Source organism: Equus quagga, chromosome 2 (genome assembly GCF_021613505.1).
Source record: "Equus quagga isolate Etosha38 chromosome 2, UCLA_HA_Equagga_1.0, whole genome shotgun sequence".
Taxonomy (NCBI): Eukaryota; Metazoa; Chordata; class Mammalia; order Perissodactyla; family Equidae; genus Equus; species Equus quagga.
Window position 1 is genome coordinate 13,974,611 of NC_060268.1, and position 12,478 is coordinate 13,987,088.

The 12,478-nt window shown below is 36.6% G+C and overlaps 1 protein-coding gene across 2 annotated transcripts in view; it reads right to left on the reverse strand.

Moving 5' to 3' along the window:
- Nucleotides 1–12,478, reverse strand: part of FAM177A1 (family with sequence similarity 177 member A1) — a 31,072-nt gene that overhangs the window by 8,205 nt on the left and 10,389 nt on the right. For both annotated transcript variants that reach the window (XM_046652911.1, XM_046652910.1), the window contains one exon: nucleotides 11,582–11,755. In XM_046652911.1, the coding sequence (XP_046508867.1) occupies nucleotides 11,582–11,755 (174 nt within the window). The remainder of the gene's footprint in view (nucleotides 1–11,581; nucleotides 11,756–12,478) is intronic.

A 12,478-nucleotide genomic window follows, 5' to 3' on the forward strand; every position in this document is an offset into this window, starting at 1 on the left:
TATACACAATTTTAAAATATATATACTTAGATACACGCATATACACATATTTGAGGAACCCTAATTGAAACTAAATCAATGGTTAAAGGAATTATAGGAAACACATTTACTCTTAAAGCACATCTAAGCTATAATCCAAGGGAAATAATTACTATAAGATTGTAAAAAGATCTAAGTCTCCATTTCTTATTTTCTTTCAAGTATCATATGCCTCAAGTATTATTCTTAAAACTTTATTTTAAATATCAGGGTTTTTTTTTTAATTGGGTCTGTTTTACAAATCTAATATGTAAATATAGGACAATATCTTTTCAAAATTCCTTTGTTCTAGGGCTGGCCCCGTGGCCGAGTGGTTAAGTTCGTGCGCTCCGCTGTAGGCGGCCCAGTGTTTCGTCGGTTCGAATCCTGGGCGCGGACATGGCACTGCTCGTCAGACCACGCTGAGGCAGCGTCCCACATGCCACAACTAGAGGAACCCACAACGAAGAATACACAGCTATGTACCGGGGGGCTTTGGGGAGAAAAAGGAAAAAATAAAATCTTTAAAAAAAAAAAAATTCCTTTGTTCTATCAGATTTATGATGCATTAGAAGCAAATAGAAAATGGAAAGTGATCTTCACATTAAGTGAAGCCAGGTCTGTCTACAGTTATTAACACCTGTTAAAATGGCTATTATAAAAAAAAACACAAAAGATAGCAAGTTGGCAAGGATGTAAAGAAATTGGAACACTTGTACACTGTTGGTAGGAATGTAAAATGAAGCAGCTGTTATAGAAAACAGTATGGAGTTTCCTCAAAAAATTAAAACTAGAAATATCATATGATCCAGCCAACCCACTTCTGGCCATTTATCCAAAAGAACTGAAATCAGTATCTCAAGAAGGTATTTCCACTCCCATGTTCACTGCACCATTATTCACAATAGCAAAGATGTGGAAACAACCTAAATGTCCATTGACAAATGAATGGATAAAGAAAATGCAGCATGTACGTACAATGGAATATCATTCAGCCTCTAAAAAACGGGGAATCCTGCCATATGTAACAACATGGATGAACCTTGAAGACATTATGCTAAGTTAAATAAGCCAGTCACAGAAGGATAAATACTGCATATTCTACTTATATGAAGTATCTAAAATTATCCAACACATAGAAGCAGAGAGTAAAATGGTGGTTGCCAGGGGCTGGGGGGAGGGGGGAAATGGGGAGTTGTTATTCAATGGGTATAAAGTTTCAGCTAGGTAAGATGATTAAGTTCTAGAAGTCTGCTGTACCACAGTGTGCCTATGGTTAATAATACTGTACTGTACACTTAAAAATTTAAGAGGGTAGGGGCTGGCCCCGTGGCCGAGTGGTTAAGTTCGCGCGCTCCGCTGCAGGCGGCCCAGTGTTTCGTTGGTTCGAATCCTGAGCGCGGACATGACACTGCTCATCAAACCACGCTGAGGCAGCGTCCCACATGCCACAACTAGAAAGACCCACAACGAAGAATATACAACTATGTACCAGGGGGCTTTGGGGAGAAAAAGGAAAAAATTAAAAAAAAAATCTTAAAAAAAAAAAATTTAAGAGGGTAGCTCTTAAGTGTTCTTATCACAATTGTTTTTTAAAAAAAGATGGATATTGTGAAAGAAGTTTAAGAGGGGAAAAGAGATTTTATAGGTATGTTTCTTGAAATCCAATGTGTAATTAAATTCTGTCTGTTGAAGACAAAAAAAACAAGTTAAATATTCAGGTGGCAGCTTTCTTTTTTTTTTTTAATTTTTTTTTTGAGGAAGATTAGCCCTGAGCTAACATCTGGTAATCCTCCTCTTTCTGCTGAGGAAGACTGGCCCTGAGCTAACGTCCATGCCCATCTTCCTCCACTTTATATGCAGGACGCCTGCCACAGCATGGCTTGCCAAGCAGTGCCATGTCCGCACCCAGGATCCGAACCAGTGAACCCCGGGCTGCCAACGCGGAACATGCACACTTAACCGCTACACCACCGGGCCGGCCCTAGGTGGCAGCTTTCTAATGGCATTTAAGATGTGCTTATTTTGCCTGAAAAAGCCATACAGGTGGGAGTCTTGGTCGACTGTAAGCTTTAAAAATCCTTTTTGAAATGGACATGTCAAAGGAAGTTAATTCTGGCCAAAAAAAAAGATTTGGTGGACAAATTCCCTAAGTAGCTGAATTAAACTATAGTGTTTTTAAACTATTAATGTTAAAATTTCCCTCCAAAAAATACTTGTTATTTGGGGGGCTGGGGAACTATTTGCAAGTTTGTTTTATGACCAGAAGTCTATATTAAACTACTGCATTAAACAAAAAATAGGGACAGACTAACATGAACATGTGCATGCAAAAAAATAAGCCAAATGAAGACATCTGCAGTCCAGGCAGCAATGAAAAATGTCAAAAAAATGAATTGTATCTCATTTAGAAAAGGATTTAAGTAATTGCTATTGTTTTGTCTTGCTTAACTTAGTCAACAGGGATAGTCCTATTTGCTCATTATAAATTCTTCATGAATTGTACTAGATTTTTTTGTGAAAATTTTATTTAGAAGTAAAATGTCAGCTCTCAGCTTCAGGCTGAGTTTATAAGTTTCCTACTAGCGGTATATTACATATGTATAATATATTACATTATGTTATATTATATTAATATATAATAGCTCCTATTTTCCTGAAAATCTCTGAACTCTAGAAGATATGAACTACTACCAAGGAAAATATAACTTTAAAACTTCAGAATGGCTATTTCAGGAACACAGTCATCAAACTAATTTCCTAAACTCTAAAATAAATCTTGAGGGGCTGGCCCCATGGCTGAGTGGTTAAGTTCGAGCGCTCCACTGCAGGCAGCCCAGTGTTTCATCAATTCGAATCCTGGGCGAGGACATGGTACCGCTCATCAAGCCACACTGAGGCGGCGTCCCACATGCCACAACTAGAAGGACCCACAACTAAGAATATACAACTATGTACCGAGGGGCTTTGGGGAGAAAAAGGAAAAAAAATAAATAAAATCTTTAAAATAAACCTTGAGTAAGAACCATTGAGAAAACTTAAAAATTAGTCAGGGTTTTCAAATACCAATGGAGTTCTAAAATGACCTCTTGAGTAAGATTTCTTGTGCTACCTACTATATTTGTTTTGTTAACTAATACTACCTTACATTACGTGTACATCGTTCTAAGTCATTTTTCAATGAGTTTTCATACAATCTCATTTAATCTTCAAAAACAACTCAATGTATATGGGGCAAATGTTACCTTTTTTGTATAGTCATGGAACCTGAAACACAATGGGAGTCAAGTCTTTGTCAAAAAGTGATTACGACAGGACTGAGCCAGAACTAACACCAAGCTTCTGACTACTCACATTGCCTACCAGTGACGGAAATAGAGAGAGGTTTCTTATCACCTAGGGACCTGTTAGTTTACACCTAAGAATTCAAATAAATTCTAATGGAACACACTATATACAAGGTAATTAAAGACATTAAGAGTAGCCATGAACTTCTAGCATAAGAGTGTGAGGAATTTTGTGGACTCACTTCCCAGTGAAACTGGTGAAAATTATTAAAAATAAATATTTAAAGCCTCTGGAAATGGTCCTAAGGGCATATGACGCATGAAGAAACACCTATTCAAGAAAATATATGAAAATTTGATAAGAAAAGTCTGTGGTAATTGAACCAAGATCACTCCTTCCCATTGTCTTCCCACAAGAGTGAGGTAAAAACTCAACTCCAGACTGGTACAGCCAAAAACACTGGGCTCCCTCTACTCCCGGCTTCCACTCAGATGGCTTTCTTCCTGGGAGGAAGAGGACATCAATCAGCATTTCTAAGCTACCTATTACTGAGACTAAGTTCCAGGTGAGTGCAGTTGACAGGCGAGGGCTCCCTTCTTCCACCAGCCCCAACTCAGGAATGGAGGCTCTACCTTTGGCACAGTACCACTGAGAATGCTGGGGCACTGATCACCCTTACCCTAGTTCATAAGGCAGTGGTTCCTTGCCAGAGAGGCATTTCAAGAAGACCTAAGGATACTGCTCCCCACTTCCACTGAGTGCTCAGCTCCTCAAGTAGAGTGCCACTCAGAGAGAAATGCACCAGTGTCCCTACCCCCCAACTTCAGAGTTCTGGGTAAGAGATTTCGCCTAGGGGGAAAAGTAGGCCACAAAACAGATAGCCCCTGATCTATTCCCAAATGAAATGATTTAATTTGCAACAGAGGCAAAAAAGCCCAAGCCTAGAGTGCTCTCCAAATCAGTGGAGATTGTGGTAAAGGTAATTGGGAGGACATTTTTAGATTCTATGAAGGTACAGGCTAAACTAAAAGCCAGCTAGTTTCTAGCAAAGAACAGCGGGTGGGGAGGAAAGAGACTTCACTAAAATAATCCAACTGTCACTAAATAAATAAATAAGCAAATAACAATATCAAGACCCTGTGGGGAGTGTGAAAGGCAGTGGGCCGTACCCAGAGTTGCTACAACATACTATCTAAAATGTCCAGTTTTCAAAAAACAGCTACAAGACATGCAAAGAAACAAGAAAGTATGACTTGTACATGGGGGGGAAAAGCAGGCAATAATAACTACTTGTGAGAGTGACCAGAGTTGGATTTAACAGAAAAAAACTTCAAAGTGGCCTTTATAAGTATGTTCAAAGAACAAAGGAAACCATAATTAAGGAAGTAAGGAAAGTATGAGGACAACATTGCATCAAACAGAGAATATCAATAAAGAGAAATTAAAAAATAAAACCAAATGGAAATCCTGGAGACGAAAAGTACAATAACTAAAATGAAAAATTCAATAGGGTGGTTCAACAGAACAAAAACTGACAGAAATGAAGGGAGAATAGACAATTCAACAATAATAGTGGGAGACTTCAATACCCCATTTTCAATAATGAATAGGACAAATAGGCAGAAGATCAACAAGGAAATAGAAGACTTGAACACCACTATAAACCAACCAGACCTAACAGACATCTATAGAATACTCTACCCAACAACAAAATACACATTCTTTTCAAGTACATATGGAAGATTCTCCAAGACAGACCATCTGCCAAGCCACAAAACAATCCTCAATAAATTTAAAGGGTAGAAATAATATAAAGTATGTTCTCTAACAACAATGAAGTTAGAAATCAATAACTGAAAAAAAAACATGGGAAACTCACAAATGTGTATAAAATAAATAGCAAACTCTTAAATAACCAATAGGTCAAAGAAAAATTAAGAGGGAAAAGAGAAAATACTTTGAGATGAAGGAAAAGGAAGATGTAACATACAAAAACTTATGAGATGCAACTAAAGCAGTGCTTAAAGGGAAATTCATAGCTAATTAAGAAAGAAGGAAGATAACCTAACTTTCCACACTGGAAAAAGACGTGCAAAGTAGACCCAAAGCAATAAAAGGAAGGAAATAATAAAGACTAGAGTGGAGATTAATGAAATGGAGAAAAGAAAACCAACAGAGAAAAATCAATGAAACCCAAAGTTAGTTCTTGAAAAAGATCAACAAAATTGACAAACCTTTAGCAAGAGTAACCAAAAAAAAAAAAAAAAAAAAAAGACCCAAATTACTAGAATCAGAAATGAAAAAGAAAATAAAAAGGATTATAAAGGAATATCATGAACAATTACATGCCAGTAAATTATATAACATATGAAATGGACAAATTTCTAGAAAGACACAAAACTACTGAAACTTGGCTCAAGAAAGAAAGAGATCATGAGTAATCAAAATGCTACACACAAAGAAAAGCCCAGGAAGCTTCAGAGCTGAAGTCTACCAAACATTTAAAGAAGAATTATAGCAATTCTTCACAAACTCTCTCAAAAAAACAGGAGGAGGAGGAACAGTTCCCAATTCATTTTATGAGGTCAGTATTACTCTGGTATCTAAACCAGACAGAGACATCACAACAAAACTACAGACCTATATTTCTTATGAATATAGATGCAAAAATCTTCAACAAAATACTAGCAAACCAAATCCAACAACATATAAAAAGAATTATATACCATTATCAAGTGGGTTTTATCCTAGGAATGCAAGGTTGGCTTAACATTCAAAAATCAAATAATGTCACCATATCAATAGAATAAAGAACAAAACCACATAATCATCTCAACTGATGCAGAAAAAGCATTTGATAAAATCCAATACCCCCATCATGATAAAAAAAAAAACAAAAAACTCAACCTAAGAAGAGAAGGTAAGTTCTTCAAACTGATAAAGGGCATCTACAGACTACCCACAGCTACATCATATTTAATGGTAAAAGGCTGAACAGTTTTCCTCTGAGATTTAGAACATGACAAAATGTCCACTCTTACCACTTCTACTTAACATTGTAATGGAGGTTCTAGCTAGGGTAATTAGGCAACAAAATGAAATAAAACGCATCCAGATTGGAAGAGAAGAATAAAACCACCTCTATTTGCACAAGACATGATTTTGCATATAGAAAATCCTAAGAAAGCCACTAAAAAATTCTTAGAATAAAAAAGCTCAGCAAGACTGCAGAATACAAGATCAACACATAAAAGGCAATTGTAATTCTATATACTAGCAATGTACAATCTGAAAATAAAATTAAGAAAACAATTCCATTTACAATAGCATCAAAAACAATAAAACATTTAGAAATAAATTTTAAAAAGAAATGCAAAAGTTACACTCTGAAAACCACAAAACATTAAAGAAAGAAATTAAAGAAGAGCTAAATAAATTAAAAGATTCATGAATCAAAAGACTTATCATTAAGGTGGCAATACTTCCAAATTTATCTACAGATTCAACAAAGCCCCCAGCTGGCTTCTTTGCAGAAACTGACAAGCTGATTCTAAATTTCATGTGAAATTGCAAGGGGCCCAGAATAGCCAAAACAATCTTAAAAAAGACTAAAGTAGAACTTACATTTCTCAATTTCAAAATTTACTACAAAGTAACAATAATCAAGACAGTGTCGTACTGGCATAGGGACAGACATACATACATCAATGGAGTAGAACTAAGCATCTAGAAATAAAACCATGTCCTATGGTCAAATGATTTTTAACAAGGGTGCCAAAATCATCCAATGGGACAAATGGAAAACTACATGCAAAAGAAAAAAGTTGGACCCTTACCTCACACCATATACAAAAATTAACCCAAAATAGATCAAAGATCTAAACATAAGAGCTAAAACTATAAAACTTAAAAGAAAACATAGAGATAAATCTTCATGACCTCAGATTTGGCAAAGGATTTTTGGATATGACATTAAAAGCACAAGCAACAACAACAAGAAATAGATAATTTGGATTTTCATCAAAGTTAAAAACTTCTGTACTTCAGAGGGCATTATCAAGAAAGTGAAAGACAACTCACAGAATGGAAGAAAATACTTGCAAGTCATCTATTTGATAAAGGACTTCTATCCAGAATACACAAAGAACTTTTCCAATTCAATAATAAAAATATAAATAACCCAATTTAAAAATGGGCAAAGGATCTGAATAGACATTTCTCTAAGGATGATATACAAATGGCCAATACACACATGAAAAGACAGTCAATATCATTGGTCATCAGGGAAATGCAAATCAAAACCACAATGAGATACTACTTCATACCCACTAGGATGGCTAGAATAAAAAAAGATAAGTATTGATGAGGATGTGGAGAAATGAGAACCCTCATATAATGCTGTCAGGAATTTAAATGGTGCACCCATTTCAGAAAATAGGTTGGCAGTTCGTCAAAGGATTAAATATAGAGTTAGTATATGACCTGGTAATTCCACTTGTAGGTACATACCCAAGAGAAATGACAACATACATCCACACAAAAACCTGTAAATAAATGTTCACAGCAGCATTATTCCTAACAGCCAAAAGGTGGAAACCCAAATGCCCACAAACTGACAAATGTGGCATATCAAAGAAGGAATGAAGTTGTGACACTCGCTATAACATGCACGAACCTTCAAAACATTATGCTAAGTGAAAGAAACCAATCACAAAAGATCACATATGAGTTCTTCCATATAAAATGTCCATAATAGGGAAATTTATAGAAAGAAAGTAGATTAGCGGTTGTCAGGGGCTGGGGGTTGGAAGATAGGGAGTGATAACTAGAGGGTACTAAGTTTCCTTTCGAGGTGTTGCAAAAATACGAAAATTGACTGTGGTAATGGTTATCCATTTCAGTGAATATACTAAAAACCACCAAACTGTAAACTTTAAATTGGTGAATTGTATGCTAGGTGAACTGTATCTCAATAAAACTTTAAAGAAGGAGTAAATTTTTAGGAAAGTAGGAAGGATGTATTTTTTCTTTGCAAGCCTTTATTATTAGTTTCTGTGTAATTAGAGGGCAACTTTTGAGACAATAACTTTTAAAAACATGCTTATATACACAAATTTATACAGACACATAAGAACTAACCCCTTCAAAGTAATTTAAAAGACAAAGATTTATTTCAACAATTCTTCCACTGCATGAAACACCTCTGCAATATTCTGCACGCTTTTAGAATTGCCTTTAGACTATATTGCACAATTCTTTGAATATTTTCTCTAGTAGAGAATCTGGATCTGATTTTTTTAATAACCTATAGTTAGAATCAAATCTGATGAAAAACTAGTAATCTAACATTTTAAAACTCAAATATAAATTAATAATTCTCTATCCTGCTACTTCATTTTCCTCATAGCACTTTTCATAGTCTGATAATTATGGTATTTGTTTACTGCCTGTCTGACCACTAGCATATATGAGCAGAAATTTATATTGCCCATTGCTGTACCACCAGCACCTAAAATAGTACCTGTTAGAAAGTGAAAATATTTGATCAACTGAACTGTCAAAACGACTACTTATAAGGGCAACACTCGTTTTTAAAAAACATATAGGGGCCAACCCCATGGCATAGTGGTTAAGTTCACATGCTCTGCTTTGTCAGCCTGGGTTTGCAGGTTCGGATGCCAGGCATGGATGTACACATCGCTCATCAAGCCATGCTACGGTGGCATCCAACATACAAAACAGAAGAAGACTGGCGCAGATGTTAGCTCAGGGACAATCTTCCTCAACCAAAAAGAGGAAGACTGGCAACAGATGTTAACTCAGGGACAATCTTCTCCACTAATAAATAAATAAATAATAAAATAAATAATAAATAAACAAACTATACAGTTTTTTTTTTTTTGAGGAAGATCAGCCCTGAGCTAACACCTGCCAATCCTCCTCTTTTTGCTGAGGAAGACTAGCCCTGAGCTAACATCCGTGCCCATCTTCCTCTACTTTTTTATATATATATGTCGGACACCTGCCACAGCATGGCTTGATGAGTGGTGCCATGTCCACTCCGAGATCCGAACCGGCAGACCCCAGGCTGCCAAAGTGGAACATGTGCACTTAAGTGCTGCGCCACGGGGCCGGCCCCAGATAGTCTTATAATTTTTTTTTATTTGAGTTCATAATAGTTTACGTCATCGAGAAATTTCAGTTGTATATTATTTCTTGTCTGTCACCACATAGGTGCTCCCCTTCACACCCTGTGCCCACCCCGCACCGTCCTTCCCCTGGTAACCACTAAACTGTTTTCTTTGTCCATGTGCTTGTTTATATTCCCACATATGAGTGAAATCATCTGGTGTTTGTCTTTCTCAGTCTGGCTTATTTCGCTAAGCATAATTCCCTCTAGGTCTTTCCATGTGTTGCAAAAGGGATGAATTTGCCTTTTTTTTCCTGTCTGAGTAATATTCCATCGTATATATTATTCTACATCTTCTATATCCAATCATCAGTCAATGGGCACTAGGATAGTTCCCATGTCTTGGCTATTGTGAATAGTGCTGCAATGAACATAGGGGTGCATATGTTACTTTGGATTGTTGATTTCAAGTTGTTTGGGTAGATACCCAGTAGTGGGAAAGCTGGGTCATATGGTAGGTCTATTTTTAGTTTTCTGAGGAATCTCCATACTGCTTTCCATAGTGGCTGCACCAGTCTGCATTCCCACCAGCAGTGTATGAGGATTCCCCTTCTCTCCACACCCTCTCCAACATTTGTTATTTTTATTCTTAGTGATTATAGCTATTTTAACAGGCATAAGGTGGTATCTTAGTGTAGTTTTGATTTGCATTTCCCTGATGATTAGTGATGATGAACATCTTTTCATGTGTTTATTGGCCATCTATATATCTTCTTTGGAAAAATGTCTGTTCATATCCCCTGCCCATTTTTTTTTTTTTTAAAGATTTTATTTTTCCTTTTTCTCCCCAAAGCCCCCCAGTACATAGTTGTATATTCTTCGTTGTGGGTCCTTCTAGTTGTGGCATGTGGGACGCTGCCTCAGTGCGGCTTGATGAGCAGTGCCATGTCCGCGCCCAGGATTCGAACCAACGAAACACTGGGCCGCCTGCAGCGGAGCGCGCGAACATAACCACTCGGCCACGGGGCGAGCCCCCCCATTTTTTTTTTTTTAAAGATTTTATTTTTTCCTTTTTCTCCCCAAAGCCCCCCGGTATGTAGTTGTATATTCTTCGTTGTGGGTCCTTCTAGTTGTGGTATGTGGGATGCCGCCTCAGAGTGGTGTGATGAGCAGTGCCATGTCCACGCCCAGGATTCGAACCAACGCAACACTGGGCCACCTGCAGCGGAGCACGCGAACTTAACCACTTGGCCACAAGGCCAGCCCCCCCCACCCATTTTTTGATCGGGCTGTTTGTTTCTTTTTGTTGTTCAGTTGTATGAGTTCCTTATATATTACAGAGATTAACCCTTTATAGGATATATGACTTGCAAAACTTTTCCCCCAATTGGTGGGTTGTCTTTTGGTTATGATCCTAGTTTCTTTTGCCTTGCAGAAGCTCTTTAGCCTAATGAATTCCCACTTGTTTATTTTTTCTTTTGTTTCCATTGTCTGAGAAGACATGGTATTCGAAAAGATCCTTTTAAGTTTTATGTCAGAGTGTACCATTATCTTATCTTCCAGGAGCTTTATGGTTTCAGGACTTATCTTCAAGTCTTTGATCCACTTTGAGTTTATTTTTGTGTGTGGTGTGAGATAATGGTCTACCTTCATTCTTGTGCATGTGGCTGTCCAGTTTTTATAGCCACGTCTTTTATGATTTAGAAATCCTTAAATTTAGCTGGTAAATCACATAAAGTTAAGAACCGTACATTCCTATCTTCTAATCAAAACCTGAGACAATATAAAAAGAAGTGACAACACCTAAGTTTTAGCTGGAAACTATCATGGTAGCACAACCCTTAATTAAAAGAGACTGAAATCCAATCACTCCACTTAGTAAGATAAATCTTAAAGAAACATATCCACACTGACAAAGAACTCTGACACTGAAAAACAAACTATTTCAAGCTACTGGAACACAGGAAATATTTTCAGCAATATTGTGTAAAAATATTATTTTCTACCAAAATCATAATGCATAATTTTATAATCAGAATATAGTTGACTTAAACCTCAAAAAGCCTCTTCCATTCAATATTTAAGGAGAAACAACCCAACCAAAACAAAACCGGTTGAAAAAAGGATCACCAGTATCAAACCTACCGGATCAACAGTAGGCAGAACATCTTTCTTCTCCAGGCCATCGACTTCATCTTCATCTGTGCTGTATTCTTCCATGGTTTCACCACTAACAAAGTGGATGACTCTCCTTGGGACTTTCTTCTTTTTTCCTATGACTCCCAGTTCTACATTTTCAAAGCCTCTTTCATTACTCACCTAATGTCAATAATAAATTAAGAAAATGAGAATTTCAAGTGAGATTAATCTTTCACATGACAAAAAAAAATTTTTGGTTGCTTTATTTTAGGAAATAAAGAAACATAAGCCAATTCTTAAACAGTTTTTTAAAAAATAAAACAGATCATACACACACAAGAGTATCAACAGCATATAGGAAGAGTTTAATGAATAATAAAGCAAACATCTGCATACTTACTACTGGGGTTAAAAAATAGAACTTAACCAATTAAACTTTTTGTTTATGTCAACAGCTAAGAAATCAAGCACTACACTGCAGGTCACAGCAATTTCAAAGCTGTATAATATGTGAAGACATGTTAGACATCAATTATTTTACAGAATAATGCTAATTATGGAAGGATTAATGTATAATATCAAAGGAAAATCATATAGATGCACAAATACATATGCTAGACCTGTAAAACAAAATAATAGTTTATATTAGGGAATTCTCCTAAGTCTTTGGATTTGAGCTTAGCCATGTGTGAGCAAAACCAAAACAGTTCACCTTAACTCTGAACCTCTCCTTTTCTCAAAACAGGAGTTCCAAATATAAAAGTCTCTTAGTGTCAAGCAGGTACCAAAAATGAGCAAAGCTATAGGTGGAAGGGGGTACCCTTTGGAGAAAGCATGCCCCAACTAAAGACATTTAAAACGAAAAAAATGGTAGGTGCCGGCCCGGTGGCGCAGCAGTTAAGT